This window comes from Hypanus sabinus, chromosome 21 (genome assembly GCF_030144855.1).
Source record: "Hypanus sabinus isolate sHypSab1 chromosome 21, sHypSab1.hap1, whole genome shotgun sequence".
Lineage (NCBI taxonomy): Eukaryota > Metazoa > Chordata > Chondrichthyes > Myliobatiformes > Dasyatidae > Hypanus > Hypanus sabinus.
Window position 1 is genome coordinate 53,449,188 of NC_082726.1, and position 17,903 is coordinate 53,467,090.

At 41.7% G+C, this 17,903-nt stretch overlaps 1 protein-coding gene and 1 long non-coding RNA gene across 7 annotated transcripts in view; one reads left to right on the forward strand and one right to left on the reverse strand.

Moving 5' to 3' along the window:
* kcnma1a (potassium large conductance calcium-activated channel, subfamily M, alpha member 1a) overlaps window positions 1–17,903 on the reverse strand; it is a 924,908-nt gene that overhangs the window by 48,754 nt on the left and 858,251 nt on the right. For 3 of the 6 annotated variants that reach the window (XM_059946552.1, XM_059946549.1, XM_059946550.1), the window contains 2 exons: window positions 5,555–5,638; window positions 4,860–4,990 (listed from right to left, as the gene is read on the reverse strand). In XM_059946552.1, the coding sequence (XP_059802535.1) occupies window positions 4,860–4,990; window positions 5,555–5,638 (215 nt within the window). The remainder of the gene's footprint in view (window positions 1–4,859; window positions 4,991–5,554; window positions 5,639–17,903) is intronic. The other 3 variants (XM_059946553.1, XM_059946551.1, XM_059946554.1) reach the window with 1 other exon arrangement.
* On the forward strand, window positions 1,142–16,527 carry LOC132379056 (uncharacterized). Its single transcript, XR_009507279.1, has 6 exons — window positions 1,142–1,199; window positions 5,240–5,519; window positions 6,043–6,391; window positions 11,376–11,498; window positions 14,937–15,085; window positions 15,688–16,527. It is a non-coding gene; the product is annotated as an uncharacterized LOC132379056 (long non-coding RNA).

The following is a 17,903-nucleotide window of genomic DNA, read 5'->3' on the forward strand; positions in this document are numbered from 1 at the left end:
AAAACAATCAGGTGAGTGAATAATCTGAATCGGAAGGAAAGACATGAGGCTGGAGAGATGAAGCCCAAGTTGAAGGAAGGATTTCAGAATTAGAATCAGGTTTATTGTCACTGACATACAGTATGTTATGACATCTGTTGTGGTTGCAGAACATTGCAAGTCATAAAAGTTAAAATTATAGCAAAAAGCGGTCAAAATAGTCAGGTGGTAGTCAAGGGTTGATGGTCTGATCAGAAATCTCATGGCAGAGGGGAAGAAGCTGTTCAAAAATCATTGAGTGAGTGTCCTCAGGCTACTGTGCCTCCTCCCTGATGCTAATGATAAGACAAAAATATATGCTGCATCATGAGGTTTCCCAGTGATAGATGATGCCTTCCTGAGGGGAAGGAGTGCACATGGATTCAATGCAAATGTAGGTTGACAGTCCACGGTAAAAAGGATCTGATTCAGTTTAGGGTAGAGATCTCGATAAACTCAAACAGGAAGAGGATGAGAGACAAGCTATAACATTGGAATAGCTAAGTTTAAAAACAAAGATAAAGGCATCAGAGATGGCTTTTGTTTCTCAGGTTAATATTGATAAACTAAATAAAAACTAGGACTCTGGAGCATAGAACAAGAATACCTTTTAGTGTAGATCACCACATTTCTTGGAAGCAATTTTCAATCTTCACCTCAAATTATTACACTACCTCCTACCTTTCCCTCTTCCTTCTTTCCCCCAAACTCCCTTCATTTACTGATCTATTTGGACAAGCCTCCTAACTTCAAAGTTCAAAGTAAATTTATTATCAAAGCACGTACTGTATGTGTCACCATACACCTACTTGAGATTTATTTTCTCTCTTACAGTAGACCAAAGAAATACAATAGAATCGATGAAAAACTACACACAAAGACTGACAAACAACCAATGTGTAAAAGAAGACAAACCGTGCACATATATAAAAAATGAATAAATACATAGCACTGAGAAATTTATGCTAATGAGAACTTAATACTGATGACTCGGCTTAGTGTCAAAGGATTGCTCGTTCTTCTGAATTCTGTTAATGAGTTAAAGGGTGTTACTTCAATGCAAGTAGTGGCTGTTGTTGTTTAGTGCTCCATGCATGCTGGGAAGGACTGCTGAGTGAAATATTTAACACACAGCAAGTCCAGGCCTTGTTCTGACACATTGAGAGGACTGGCTGTCAAAGGTGAGTCTTCTAGGCATTACATTGCAGCTACTCTGGAGCACTTAGCTAACTGAATTCCATTATTTCTGCAACCCATTCAATAAAAATCACCAACCGCTTTAACTGTGGTTGGCTATTATTATTTTGAAGAGATGCTTTGAAAGCTTTTGATCGCTTTCAAAATAACCCCAGCTTTCTTATACGGTGCTTTATTTTGACAAAACAAGAGCCACCCTTAAAAATACAGGTTCTGTTACTGGCAGGGATCTCAGCCGATCGATCCTGCAGGTACTTATCACAGTTTGAAACCACCACAGAACTTCACACCAGCACTCTTTACAGCAAGCCGTCTAGTCCTAATGGGCCAGTTGAGGAACATCATTTGAATGAACCTTTGCTTCAAACTGATTCAAAATGCAAACTATGATTCTCCTGCAGAATTAATACAAGCAGTAAGAAACCACCTTGAGGAGCTGAACTCTTAACACTGCTTCACCGTCTCAGCAACTTCCCTGTGTGCAGCTGTCAGCACGTAAGGGGGAATCTAAATGTTTCTGAAGAGACTGGCAGGGAACTTAAATAAATCTTTATTCTCTATGTTTTAATGTAACAATACCATCAAATATTGTTAAAATTTAACTGCTGTCTGAATGCCTCTAAGCAGAGTTCCAGTTCTCCAGTACAAGGCCAAGAAGGAATCTAAACCTTGTCTGATCCCAAATCAACCTGAGTAGGTAATTATCTGTAAGTGCTACTTGTGCATTGTGCTTAAAAGGGTAACTTCACTGCTATTGTCTTTTGAAAGGATGTGCAGCTCAAAAAAAAAATTACTTCGGAACTAATGGAAAGTTCAGTCCCAGATATACACTCAGTGGCGACTTTTTCAGGTATAGCAAGTACCCAATAAAATGGCCACTGAGCGTATTTCTGTATATATGCGGTCTTTTGCTGCAGTAACCCATCCCTCTCAAGGTTTGACGTATGGTGCATTCAGTGATGCTCTTCTGCACACCACTGTTGTAATGGGTGGCTACTTCCTGTCATCTTCCTGTCAGCTTGAACCAGTCTGATCATTCTCTTCTGATCTCTCATTTACTTGGTGTCTTCACCCACAGAACCGCTACTCACTGGATGTTTTTTTGCATCATTCTGTGTGAGCTCTGGAGAATGTTGTGAATCTCTAGGAGTTCAGCAGTTTCTGAGATACTCAAACCATCCCATCTGGCACTGACATCATTCCATGGTCAAAGCCACTTGGATCACATGCCTTCCCCCCATTCTGATGTTTGGTCTGAACAGCAGCTGAACCACTTGACCATGTCTGCATGCTTTTATGCATTGAGTTGCTGCCACATGATTGGCCGATTAGATATTTGCATTAATGAGCAGGTGAACAGATGTATCTAATAAAGTGACCACTGAATGCATGCTGTAGTTTGAAATTACTCTGGCACCCTTCCTTTACAGCACATTGTCATGGTAGAGAGCCTTCTGCGTTCCTGAGATCCCAAGAGCTTAGCTCCTTGTAGGGTCATCCATGTTAGTAAGGGGGAGGTTCCAACCGAAGAGCGATCCAACCTATACCTCAATGGTGGAGCTGGCAGAAGATGATAACACATCACAATGGGAGTGAAAGCAGAGGAAGGCAATGGCAGTGAAAGGTCTCCGGTCATAAAATTATAAGATATATAATCTTATAAGATTATAGGCCATTTGGTACATTGCTTCTGCTCTGCCATTTAATCACGGCTGATACATTTTCCCTCTCAATCCCAATTTCTTGCCTTCTCCCTGTATCTCTTCACACTGTGTCTAATCAAGAATCTATCAACATCTGCCTTAAATATACCCAGTGACTTGGCATCCAAAGCCGCCTGTGGCAATGAATTCCACAGATTCACCACTCTCTGGCTAAAGAAATTCCTCTTCGTCTCTGTTCTGAAAGGACACCCTTATTCAGAGGCTGTGTTTCTGGTCCTACACTGCCCCACTGTAGAAAACATCCACTCTACTGAGGGCCTTCAATACTCTATAGGTTTCAATCAGGTCAAATCTCATTCTTCTGAATTTCAGTGACTACAGGTCCAGACCAACCAAACACTCTTCATATGATAAGCCTTTCAATCCTGGAATAATTTTTGTGAACCTCCTCTGAACCCTTTCCTATGAAAGCACACCCTTTCTTAGGTAAGGGGCCCAAAACTGTTTGCAGTACTCCAAGTGAGATCTCACCAGTGCTTTATAAAGCCTCGACATTACATCCTTGCCTTTATATTCTCTTCCTCTTGAAATGGATGCCAACATCATATTTGCCTTCCACTGACTCTACCTGCAAATTATCCTTTGGGGAATCCTGCACAAGGAATCCCAAGTCCCTTTGCATCTCAGATTTTTGAATTTTCTCTCCATTTAGAAAATAGTCTACCCTTTTATTTCTTCTTCCAAAGTGTAGGACCATACAATTCCCAACTCTGTATTCCATCCGCCACTTCTAAATCTAAGTCCTTCTTTAATTTCTTTACTTTCTCTAACCTTGCCTCTTGCCAATCAGCCAATGCTCTACCCATGCTAGTATCTTCCCTATAATACCATGGGCTCATATCTTGTTAATCAGTCTCATGTGTGACACCTTGTCAAAGGCCTTCTGAAAATCAATATCTACCAATTCTCCTTTGTCTATTCTGTTTGTCATTTCTTCAAAAACATCCAACAAATTTGTCATGCAAGAGTTTTCCTTAGTTATCTTGCACACCAAGCCACTGGACCCTGACTCCGCTCAGTCAAGTTCCGTGTGGTAACTGCCTATGCATCAGCCTTTCCACGTTAAGTGAAGTCATGGACAGGAATTCTTCAATAAGGAATAACCACTTTGGAGAACATCACACTTGACTCCAGTGATCGCACTGCAACTACTCTGAAACCTTGAATTATACTCAATAGCCAGTTTATTAAGTAAACAGCTCATTAATGCAAATATCTAATCAGCTAATTATGTGGCAGCAACTCGTTGCATAAAAGCATGCAGACATACACCAAAAGGTTCCATTGTTGCTCAGAACAAGCATTGGAATGGGGAAGAAATATGACCTAAGTGTCATTGACCATGGAATGATCGCTGATGCCAGACAGGGTGATTTGAGTATTTCAGAAACTGCTGATCTCCTGGTATTTTCACACAACATTCTCTAGAGTTTGCAGAGAATGCTGTGAAAAACAAAAACCATCCAGTGAGTGGCAGTTCTGTGTGCAAAAATGCCTTGTTAATGAGAGAGGTCAGAGGAGAATGGCCAGACTGGTTGAAGCTGACAGGAAGGTGACAGTAACTCAAATAATCAATCATTACACCAGTGGTGTGCAGAAGAGCATCTCTGATTGCAGAACACGCCAACATTGAAGTGAGTGGGCTACAGCAGCAGAAGACCACACTGGGTTCCACTTCTGTACCTAATAATGTGGGCACTAAGTGTAAATCAGCACACCTTATTGAAAAAAATGAGCATGCAAATTCCCAAAGGCTTAGCCAAATCCTGCTAAGCTCTGGCTTGGACAGGTTGATAGATCATCAACGACTGACTTGCAAAGAAGTATCTATTTTGAAACAAACCATACTTATCAGATAGAGGCAGTGTAAAAACTAATCGTGGAAGGGATGTGAAACCACATTGGTTTAATTTTACGTACCGCACTCATTAGTGAGTCTAACACACTGACAGCAAATGCGGTCCCACATGCAAATGGCTGCGTCAGGTACAACTCGGTATCTGGATCATCGTCATCATCTTGGTCCAAGAATTGAACGTTGGAGTCATTCACTGGGGGAGGAAAGACAATATGTCAGCACACACTGACCGAACCAGCGAGGGTCAAGAGCTCTTGACAATTACTAGTAGATTTAAAAGACTGCAATGTCAAAACTTTGCACTCATTTATTTAACAACTCCATGCACAGTGATAAGCAACTGGAAGTTACTCTCTGTGTTACAGCCCCCGAACTTTGACTTCAGAGAGTAAATGTAGTAGAAATAAAGAATTTGTTCTGAAGTCTATTTCCCTTTTCTCAGACTTCTGAGAAGAGCTTTAGAAAGAACCGTCAGTCAGCATGACAGAGGCCAATGAAGATGCTACAGCAAACTGCAAGACACAATACTATGGGAAGATAACAGCAAGGACAAAGGGCAAAGGGAACAAGAGACGCTCTGTGAAAATAATATTAACTGTTGGGCGCGAAATTAAAAGGACATAGCCAAGGCAGCGAACATCAATCACAGCTAGCAAAAGAAAAAGAGCAACAGTGGAGAAAAATCCCCCTCAACCAAATGAAAAGAAGAGCTATGGAGTGAGGTGAGGCTGTGTAAGAAGAGAAAGGGGCTGCTTACCCAACTCAGTTATCATTGGGATGTTGGCTCCAGTGTTTTTTTCCTGACTGAATGAAACCAAAGGGAGCAATTTGCCAGGTTTAACTAATAATGAATGAGAAATTGGTAAACAGGAGAGTACAAAAGACACAAGAAAAGAGAACACATATTGTAGGTAATACTTTCAATATGGAGCAGCAGCTTATCAAATAGTTACAGTTTCTAAATGAAGAAAAAGTGTTTGTTAATTAGCTACAAAGGAGAGCTAGCTTTAAGTACCTATAAGCTTGGACTTATTTGTATATGGACCCCAACTAATGAGATGTCCATTATAAGTTCCTCTCTAAGTTTTTCCTCTTCTTTGCTGAACGTTGTTACCTGAGCACAAGGTGGTGGAGGGGAGGGTCAACATATCCAAGGTTAATGCTATCTTTGTTAATGACCAGTGCTTGGTAGCCACAGAGGCACTGCAGTCGCAAGTCTTAAACCTTGTTTCTTTTCATTTTCAGAAACAATGCCAAACAGGCCCTCCCAGCCCAATAGCCACGTTGCTCAGCAACCCACCGGCTTAACCCTAACCTAATCACAGGGCAATCTACATTGACCAATTAACCTACGAACCCATACATCTTTGGACTGTGGGAGAAAACTGGGGCACCAGGAGGAAACCCACGCAGTCAAGGGGAGAATGTACAAACTCCTTACAGAAGGCACTGGATTTGAACTCCGTACTCCGAGCTGTAATAGTGCTGCAATAACCGCAATGCTATCGTGGCTCCTCTTCACCACTACCAGGTCACATCAGGCGAAATAAACTCCAAGCACTGGGTACTACTCCGCATGGCTCCTTCCTGTGAGGTATTTCTCTCTCCCTCTCTCCTGCCCTCCCGCCCTCCGCCCGCAGGGATACAAGACAATACTTTAATGAAAACTGCTTGTTGTCCTTGAAAGAAAAACTCCAGTGAAGTTATTATTATGAAAATTACCACTGTCATTCAGCTCCTGTCAGCAGAAATCACACATCACATAAGCATAAACAACCCCTGCCAACAAGTCCAATGTTTAATAGTAAGGTGCTCAGTGGCTTGTGTTGCTACTGAGCATACAGATGATGTGCATCTATGTAAACCTGGAAGTATCTGTAGCACAGAAGTTCTTGGATTTGGGTTAGTGGGGTACAATTTGGGCAGTCTATCTAACAAAAAATTTGCCTGCACTGGAGCACATCCAGTGAAGGTTCACGAGAATGAAAGATTTAATATATGAGGAGCATTTGATGGCTCTGGGCTTCTACTCTCACTATTCAGAAGAGTGAGGGAGGGTGATTTCATTAAAACCTATCGAATATTGAAAGGCCTAGACAGAGCGGGCATGGAGACGATGTTTCATGTGGTGGAGGAGTGGAGGACCAGAGGGCACAATCTCTGAATACGAGATGGCCTTTTAGAACACAGATGATGAGGAGAAATTTCTTTAGCCAGTGGATGGTGAATCTGTTGTATTCATTACCACAGACGGCTGTGGAAGCCAAGTCATTGGATATATTTAAAGTGGAGGTTGATAGGTTCTTGATTCGTAAGGATATTGGAAGTTATGGGGAGAATGGGGTTGAGAGGGATAATAGATCAGCTATGATGTAAAGGCAGAGCAGACTCAATGGGCCAAATTGCCTAATTCTGATCCTATATCTTACAGACAGTAGAAGGAAATAGTTTAATTAGGCAATATTAGCTTTAATCAATTCAGCACAAATCATGGACTGAAGGATCTACAGCTGTGCTGACTGTTCTGCGTTCTATGTTCTAAACAGAGCAACTGCAAAGACCCAGTAAGAGCTGAGATAAGTTTTTTGTTTAATTTGATCAGAAGATAGTAGAAGGAACAATGCAATACTCTGCTTATAGGTCAAAACAAATTAATAGCTCACAGGTTATGGAGGTCAACTCACAAGAGATATAGCTGTCTGTTTATGATTCAGTGATGTTGACAGCTTTATATGAATGGTCATGTTTATATTCAACACTTGAAATTTGGTCTTTTTATCTTCTACAAGCTGCAATCTTTAGACTTTTTTTAGCAGGAGATGAAATACTCAAGTTGCTGAACACTGATGCTATAAATTGGGGCTAGACACAGAGAAAGTCATGGATTACACTGGATCGGGTTTGCCAGTTGCTTATACTTGCTGGACCTCAGTGCCTAAGGCCTCTACTGTTCAAGTTCTGGCCTCTGAGCAACCAGTGACAGCAGGCAAAATCAGGGTTAGTAAGGGTATCAAAGGGTAGGGGGATGGTGGTGGTGGGAGGGTGGGGCAGGAAGACAGGAGAATGGGTTTGAGAGGGACAATAAATTAGCCATGATAGAATTGCAGAGCAAAATCAATGGAGCAAATGGCCTAATTCTGCTCCATGTCTTATGGTCTTTTTCTCCAGAGAAAAAGAGCTTTCTGTTAAATATGAACATATTTGAGATGCTTCAAATAAATTAATAAAACCTAAATACAAGAGGATTTGAGTATAGGAGCAGGGAGGTTCTACTGCAGTTGTACAAGGCCTTGGTGAGACCGCACCTAGAATATTGTGTGCAGTTTTGGTCCCCTAATCTGAGGAAAGACATTCTTGCCATAGAAGGAGTACAGAGAAGGTTCACCAGATTGATTCCTGGGATGGCAAGACTTTCATACGAAGAAAGACTGGATCGACTAGGCTTATACTCACTGGAAATTAGAAGATTGAGGGGGGATCTTATTGAAACGTATAAAATTCTAAAGGGATTGGACAGGCTAGATGCAGGAAGATTGTTTCCAATGTCGGGGAAGTCCAGAATGAGGGGTCACAGTTTAAGGATAAAGGGGAAGCCTTTTAGGACCGAGATGAGGAAAAACCTCTTCACACAGAGAGTGGTGAATCTGTGGAATTCTCTGCCACAGGAAACAGTTGAGGCCAGTTCATTGGCTATATTTAAGAGGAAGTTAGATATGACCCTTGTGGCTAAAGGGATCAGGGGGTATGGAGAGAAAGCAGGTACAGGGTTCTGAGTTGGATGATCAGCTATGATCCTACTGAATGGCGGTGCAGGCTCGAAGGGCCGAAGGGCCTACTCCTGCACCTATTTTCTATGTTTCTAAGAGGTTCTGCAGATGCAGAAAATCTTGAGCAAGACACATACAAACTCAGAAAGTCAGGCAGCATCTCTGGAGGGGCAGAAATGGTTGACAGTTTGGGCCGAGGCCCTTCATCGGGACTAACGAAAGTAAAATCTAATAAAATCTGATTTAAAATAAATATAAAATGAAAAATAAATAAAAACATTAAAGTGTGATAATAATTCACCTTATTCTGAAGGTTTCAGTTTGTTACTCAGGGCCTAAAGGGATGGAGGGGATGAAACCCTGCTCATACTTAAACAGTATTTTCATGCGTATTTGAAGTGCTGTGACCTGCAGTGTTAATGGACCCAGTGCCCGAAGGTGGGATTAAGTTGAATAATTCTATCATACAGCACAGGCATGATGACCTTACTGTGTTGTAAATGTTCAGTGACTCTGTGAACTCTTGAGTCTGGGCCAGATGCAGTTCAGCAGTGTGGCTTGGTGACAAGCACCCCAGAGTCTCACCCCTGAGTTTGTCAGACTGAGTTTAGGCCTTGCTCCACTCTGAACGTCTGGGGGCTCCTTTCTGAATCACCAGACACAGTCAGGAAGATTCATTGCATTACAATCTGACTCCAGAAATTTTGGGTAAGCGTGCAGTTTTACAGTGAGATGCATGAACAGTGATTTCTTGTGGTAATTTCTTCCCCCTCCCCTTTCTCTCTCTTTTTATTCCCCATTCTGGCTTCCATCTCACCTGTTCATCACCTTCTAGTGCTCCTCTCCCCTCCCTTTCTCCCATGATCCACTCCCCTCTCCTAGCAAATTCCTTCTTTTTCACTTATCACCTCCTAGGTTTTCACTTTAACCCTTTCCCATATCCACCCACCTTCCCCCTCATTTGATTTCACCCATCTCCTATCAGTTTGTTCTCTTTGTCCTTCCCACACCTTCTTATTCTGGCTTCCTTCCTCTTCCTTTCCAGTCCTGATGAAGCGTCTCAGCCCATCACATCCACTGTTTATTCCTAAGTGTGTGCCTCTCTAGGTTTACAGCATCTGCAGAATCTCTTGTGTTTCTGCATTTGTGTTCCTATTTGTTTCCGGCAGTTCACCTGTATTTCAGAAAAGCATCAACATCAAGAATGGAAGCAGTTTCCCATCCAAATGTAGGTGAACTATGTAGACCTTGCGGTGGTATTTTTGAAACATTGTACCAGCCACTGCTGTGATTTGGGAGTCAGCTATTTTCAATAATTGATGTTTCGTTTGTAGCTTTATGTCTGAAACTTATCTTGTAAACAGAAACACCCAACAGCTAAAGGAAACGACACCATTTTTGATTTGGAAATCTTGCTAGGCCCGAGTGTTGCAGCAACAAATCAAAGGCTTTGAGTCCTGGAGTCATTCTGCACAGAAACAGGTTCCTCCTGACAGAGCTCAGCTGCTCCATGCTGCCCAAATTCTCACCTCAATTAGTCCCACTGAACTCAGCAGCAGAGACCACAGCAAGGAGCAGTGAGAGAGGGTCTCACTGAACTTGTGTTTATAAATTAGCCCCATTTGCCTGTTTTTGGCTCATATCTCTCTCAAACTTTTCCATCCACAGACCTGTTCAAGTTTATTTAAATCTTGTCAATGTATCTGCCTCAACCACTACCTCTGGCAGCTCTTTCCATATACTGACCACTCTCTGGGTGAAAATATAGCCCCTGAGGTTCTTATTACCTGTCTTCCCTCTCACCCTAATTCTACAGTATGCCCTCTAGTTCTTGATTCTTCAACGCTGGGGGAAAAGCTTGTGCAAATTCATGCTATCTGTACTCTTCTCTAAAAGGTCACACCTCATTCTCCCTTGCAATGAATAAAATCCTGACCTGGTCAGCCTCTTTCCATAACAGAGCTCCTCGAATCCTGGCAATGCCCTCGTGTATCTCTTCTGCACCCTTTCCAGCTTAAGGGCATCATTCCTATAGCAGGGTGATGTAAACCGAACACATCATTCCACATGCAGCCTCATCAATGACTTGTACAACTTTGTATAGAGCAGCGAAGCGGTATCTCCATCTGAGATCCAAAAGCAACGTTGCAAGATACAACTGAGTATAAGAGCAGGTACATTTGGTATCAGATTGTTGCTCTGCATTCAGTTACAGCAAATTAAAGTGAAATTGCTCCAAAATTATTTAATTTACCAAGGTTATTGGTACGATGGAGAAATACAACCTGCAAAGGAATGGCAAGAAAGGCACCCAGGTTCCCTACACCATGGGCAATCTGTACCACAAATACAAAGAACAATAAACTAATTGAAGTAAAAAAAAATCATTCGTCAATGGACACGTTGTCAGCTCTGGTCAATCTCTTAGAATGTGCAGTTAAATTTTTCTTACATTAAACCCTTACAGAAAGGGTCACTATTAATTCTCTCTGTTAAATAAAGTTTAAATTCTGGTTAAAAAGAGATTTTGCTCAAAGGCACTTGGCATACAGTATTTCATGGTTCAATGCTCATTTTCCCCATCGAGCTGATCAAAATACAAATTAATTAAGATGTTTAGTTAAAACTTGGTTAACAGCTCAGGGCAACTCCGTGCTTCATGTGAATCTAAAATCAGATAGAGAGTAGTAAATATGCCTCTTGGAAACTGGTCTCCCCAGGATTCAGGCAACCTAGAGGCTGGTCTCTGGAGCACAGAAACATTTCACTCCTGCTCTTCTGAGAAGTTTTTGTTTATTCTCTTCCTGACAGGTCCTGGGGACAATCTGTTTGTTGCAGTGGGAAAAAAGCTATAAAGCACTGATCGGTGAGAATGTAGCCCAGGGATCGTGAAGCAGAGACTGGTAAAATTATTTGCTAATATGAAGAAATAATGTAGGTGCATTACTTTTTTTATATCTAATACAATGTTGACCTCACTTATTCTATGTGTGTTCACTATATTATGAAAGAAAATAAATTAGTAACTCCACATGGTCTGCAAGCAAATGCATGAGATTTAGCTCACATATTAAGGGAATCTGATTTTTACCCCTTCTCACCTGACTATTCCTTCCTGTTGTGTCCCCTCCTCCTCCTTCCTTTTCTCCTACTGTCTACTCTCCTCTCCTATCAGATTCCTTCTTCTCCACAAATTCTGGATCAAAAGGCAGGATATTGAGATAGGTGTGGACGAGAACAAAATGACTGGTAGTCATCATAACACGTAACTCAGAGCAACACAGACAAAATGCTGGAGGAACTCCGTAGGTCCAGCGGCTAAGACCATAAGACCATAAGATATAGGAGCAGAAGTAGGCCATTTGGCCCATCGAGTCAGCTCCACCATTCAATCATGGACTGATTCAATTCTTCCAGTCATCCCCACTCCCCTGCTTTCACCCCATACCCTCTGATGCCCTGGCTAATCAAGAGTCTATCTCTGACTTAAATACACCCAATGACTTGGCCTCCACAGCCGCTCATGGCAACAAATTCCACAGATTCACCGCCCTCTGACTAAAGTAATTTCTCTGCATCTCAGTTCTAAGTGGACGTCTTCAACCCTGAAGTTATGTCCTTTTGTCCTAGAATCCCCTACCAAGGGAAATAACTTGCCATATCTAATCTTTTCAGGCCTTTTAACATTCAGAATGTTTCTATGAGATACCCCTTCATTCTCCTGAACTCCAGGGAGTACAGCCCAAGAGCTGCCAGACTTTCCTCATACAGTAACCCTTTCATTCCTGGAATCATTCTTATGAACCTTCTCTGAACCCTCTCTAATGTCAGTATATCCTTTCTAAAATAAGGAGCCCAAAACTGCACATAACACCCCAAGTCTGGTCTCACAAGTGCCTTAAAGAGCCTCAACATCACATCCCTGCTCTCATATTCTATACCTCTAGAAATGAATGCCAACATTGCATTCGCTTTCTTCACAACCGACTCAACCTGGAGGTTAACCTTTAGGGTATCTTGCACAAGGACTTCCAAGTTCCTTTGCATCTCTGCATTTTGAATTCTCCCCCCATCTAAATAATAGTCTGCCTGTTTATTTCTTCCACCAAAGTGCATGGACATACACTTTCCAACATTGTATTTCATTTGCCACTTCTTTGCCCATTCCTCTAAACTATCTGCATAAATAGTTGTTTCCAGTTGAGACCCTTCATCAGGACTGGAAATGAAGTGGGAGGGAAGCAGAATAAGAAGCAGGGTGGAGGCGAGGGGGCACAAGCTGGAAGGTGATAGGTGAAGCCAGGTGGGTGGGGGAGGAGGGTAATGAAGTAAGAACCTAGGAGGTGACAGGTGGAAAAGATAAAGGGCTGGAGAAGAAGGAATCTGATAGGAGAGGAAGTGGTGGATGCAGGCTCACTTTTGGCATTTAAGAAAAACTTGGACAGGTATATGGATGAGAGGGGTTTGGAGGGATATGGCCCAGGTGCAGCTCAGTGGGACTAGGCAGAAAAATGGTTCGGCACAGCCAAGAATGGCCAAAAGGCCTGTTTCTGTGATGTAATGTTCTATGGTTCTATAGTTATGAGAGGAGAATGGATCATGGGGAATGGGAAGGAGGAGGGGCAGCAAGTGGGAGGCGATAGGCAGGTGAGAAAAGAAGAGGTAAGGTGGGGCAAGACTGGGGAATAAAAGAAGATGGAAGGGGGAGGGGGAGAAGTTACCGGAAGTTAGAGAAATGGATGTTTATGCCATCAGGTTGGAGGCTACCCAGATGGAATATGAGCTGTTGCACCTTCACCTGAGAGAGGCCTCATCATGGCAGTAGAGAAGGCCATGGACTGACACGTCAAAACAAGTAACTCAGGTTGCCTTAGCATGGGCCTGTTATTTACTATTGATTGTCACTGGGTGGTGTACAAGTTGCTTCACTTCTGGTATTCAAGGAGGAACTGGATTTATTCCTGATTGAGCAAAGACTTAGAGAAAAGCAAGATCTGGTTAAGCAGATAGATAATTGGTCAGATTAGGATCCAAAATGGATCAAGAGATTGGCGGGATGGGGCATTATGCTAGACACTCAGTGTAGTGGGAATAAACCCCTACACTACCAAGGTAGTCACATCAGGGCACAGGCTGTTAACTAAATCATACTTTTAAGTTGAAATAAAAGTAAACTTTACTCTTATTTGATGCATAGATCTCAAAAGTATCATAGAACAAGTGACATGAGAAAATCGCCTCTTCAATTGTTCTGAAGAAGAGCTGAGACCCTTCTTCAGAACAACTGAATAGAAGAGATTCTGCAGGTGCTGGAAATCCAGAGCAACACACACATAATTTCAGAGGGACTCAGCAGGTCAGACAGTATCTATGGAAATGAATAAACAGTTGGCATTTTGGGCCGAGACCCTTCATTGGGACTGGAAAGGAAGTGGGGGGGGGGGGGAGGGGGAAGAAGCCTGAACAACTGAACATACTTATTCCTTTATATCTACTTTAACTGGCCGGTTTACGTGGCATTTACAATGAGCAATCATTACGGCTTAATTATAAAATTACGATTTTTAAGTTATCCAGAGGGCAAGAGTAATTGTCCAAAGGCAGGAGTACAAATCCCAACCTGACAGATGGGGAATTTAAATTTGGCATAATGATCTGGAATCATAACAAAAATAATCTGCCCATGAAACCTCAAAACTGTCACAAAAAATCCATCTGCTTTTTTAAGACGCCCGTCATGTGCTTGTCTTATATGCGAGACCAAACCACATCAACACGAGTGCTGAAATGGCCCATCGAGCAGCTCAGTTCTGACAAGAAGACTCAACACTAACTTCTCCAGGGCAACTGGTGATGGTCAATAAATGACAGACTCGTCAGCGGCACCAACGTCCCATAACTGAATATTAAAAGTCTGAGCAGCAGTGGTAGACAACAGATGTCACAGGATTAGCAGTAGGTTATTCTTGGAGAAAAAATGTTCAGCTGAATTTACTCTCCGTGATTCTTTTGGATAGATTCCCAAGTAATGGATAATTGGGTGGATTATGCTTTGGCTTACAGGAATGATGTTTAAAGGAAGGTGACAATACCATCAGAGTTACAGTATTTTTCTCTGGTTTACATGGACAGTCAAAATATGTGATGTAATTTATGTTTTGTTACATCTGTGTGCAGATGCCATGAAGAACAATAGTTGTCCTGTCCTAAACTTGTTCGATAAATCCCACAGGGCAAGTTAAAAATCAGTGGAGAGACTACAAGGGATCTGATAGGTGGTGATGTAAAACTATATGTGCACTGTGTGACTATAATGATAATGATATGTGCTCTGTGTGACTATATGTACTGTGTTTTGTACTTTGGCTCCAGAGGAACGATTTTGTTTAGCTGTATACATGTGTATAGTTGAATGACTATGAACTTGAACTCGATTCCACTTGCCAGAGGATATTCACTGAGTTAAGAGTGGAGCAGAAGACTGGGCCAAATCATGACCTCCGGTGCTGTCCATGGCCATGGTGGGTAAAAGATGCTGCGGGTTAGTGCACAGAACTGCTAACAAGCTGCTGTCTATGCAATACAAACTCTAGGCTTCTACAGCCACAGACTTCAGTCTGGAATTGCAGAATGTTTATGCCACATTGTATAAAACACTGAGCTGAGGTTCTGGAAACATTGCACATCCAAGTCCCAGATGTACGCCAGCCACAATGGGTGTATTCAGCACTGTTCCATTCATTTAAAAGGTTACTTTTAGTAAGTCACAGAGCATCACAGCTCTGAAACAGGCCCTTCGGCCCATCGAGTCCATGCTGAACTATTATTGTGCCTAGTACCATCAACCTGCACCTGGATCATTGTCCTCCATACCCCTTCCATCTATGCACTTAATCCAAATTTCTTTGAAATGCTGCTATTGAATGCACTTCCAAAGGAAGCTCAAAGTATGCTTGCACCACTTTCTAAGTGAAGAAGTTCTCCCTCGGGTTCTCCTTAAACTTTTCATCTTTCACCCTTAACCTGTGACCTATAGTTCTAGGCTCACTGAACGTTAGTGGAAAAAGCCTGTCTATACTCCCCAATCAGTGGATCTCACAGTATTTTCATTGATTTGTTACAGACATGATGGGCCAAATGACAACCTTCAAATGACAATCTTCAAACAACTTCCCACTTGCAGATTTTATTGGGATTTTACCAGGAGGGAAGCAGCAATGAGATGTTGTCAGAACACAACTCGGGAGTTCTTCCACCATGAAACAGTAAACCCAACTTTATAGCTCCAGTTTAATTTGCACTTGGAGTGCCACATCTATGTAATAAATTCATCTGTTCACAGCACATAGAAATCATGTTGTAGCTTTCGACCCAGGACCAGTAGCTGGCTCCCAGATACTGGGTTATTTAAGCAGCACTAACGCTTGGCATTACATGTAATGTTATTGTCAACTAATTCTGAGTTTATGCATCAACTCACAATGTTCCCCAGATTCTTGTTCTTTAACACAATGACTCACAAGGTGATAGTAGATTTAAAAGTCAGCAAGTGTCTCCATTAAGATTGCCAGTGTGCATACCACATAATAAAAGAAAAAAAAGAATTTTTACAACCACTACAGATTACACATGACATGCATAACACATCCTAAACATTTATCAGTAACTAATTACAATTAGCTCCTGGTGAACTTGCACTAATCATGTCATGGTTGTTAACCACTGATGAAAATAATTCATTGAGGTGTTGCAATGAGAGAAAGCATATAATAAGTGTGTGTCTTACCACTGTTAGAAACAAATTAAAGTGGTGAAGCACTTGCAATGAAATCAGAAACAATAAGGATCGGGAGATGAGTCACTGAAGGAATTCATTTTGATACCCTAGGGTTTTCATATAATTTACACAAAAGTAAGTACATTAAGCTAACAACACACACAAAACGCTGGTGGAACACAGCAGGGCAGGCAGCATCTATAGGGAGAAGTACAGTCGACGCTTCAGGCCGAGACCCTTCGTCAGGACTCCTTTGTCCTGATAAAGGGTCTCGGCCCAAAATGTCAACTGTACTTCTTTCTATAGATGCTGCCTGTCCTGCTGTGTTCCACCAGCATTTTGTGTGTGTTGCTTGCATTTCCAGCATCTGCAGATTTCCTCGTGTTTACTTTAAGCTAACACTCAGCTTCAGGAGGTTAAATTCTCTAAGCTGATCTGAGCTTCCACGAGCCCAGAAGAACCTGTGCTTCCTGCAGAGCATGCAGTAGAAGAGAGTTTAGTTCAAAGTTAAAATTAAACTTATTATCAAAGTACATATATCTTGCCATATACTACCTTGAGATTAATTTTCTTTTGGGCAGTTACAGAAAAAGAAGAAAAAACAATAGAATTCTATGAAAGCTATACATAAACAAAGATTACCAATGTTCAAAAGAAGACAAAGTGCAAAATAAAAATAAGACTGAGAATATAAGTTGTAGAGTCTTTGAAGTGAGTCTCCTGGTCTTAGAATCAGTTCAGAGTAAAGGTGAATCAAGCTATCCATTCTGGTTCAGCAGCCTGATGACTGTAGGGTAATAACTGTTTCTGAACTTGGTAGTGTGGGATGCAAGGCTTCTCTATCTCCTGCCTGATGGTAGTAGTGAGCAGAGGGCATGGCCTGGGTGGTGGGTGTCATTGATGATGATTGGTGATGCTTTGTTATGGCAGTAGCTCTCCACATAAAAGTACTCAGTAGTGGGGAGGGCTTTGCCTGTGATGGATGGGCTGAATCCACCAATTTCTGTGGCCTGTTTCAATCCTGGCATTGGTGTTTCCACATCAGGAAGTCATGCAACCAATTAGGGTACTTTCCACTGTGCATCTGCAGAAGTTTGTCAAAGTTCATTTATTAGTTACTCCACATTTCTATTTCTATTTATTTGACGAGAGCAAAATGTGTTGATGGGAGTGAATGATTCTTTACTCAATTAGTAACATTAAAGACCAATCATAAGGACTCAGGCACATCCTATGCACTTGCCTTTATTAGTAAATAATTGCCACCAGTTCCTGATAAATGTCAGAGATAAGTCAACTATGCCATAGGGCTGTTGGTGGGAGAAAAAACTTTTCTTCCCCATCAATGCCAAAGGACAAATACAAGGGCATGGACCCACTGCATAACTCACTCTTCATTGGGGAATAATTGCAATTAATTACTGAGAAATATCAAAGTTCAAAGTAAATTTATTATCAAAGTGCATATACATCATCATATGATACCGAGATTAATTTTCTGACAGGTATTCACAGAAAATAGAAAGAAATGCAATAGAATCAATGAAAAACCACACACAACA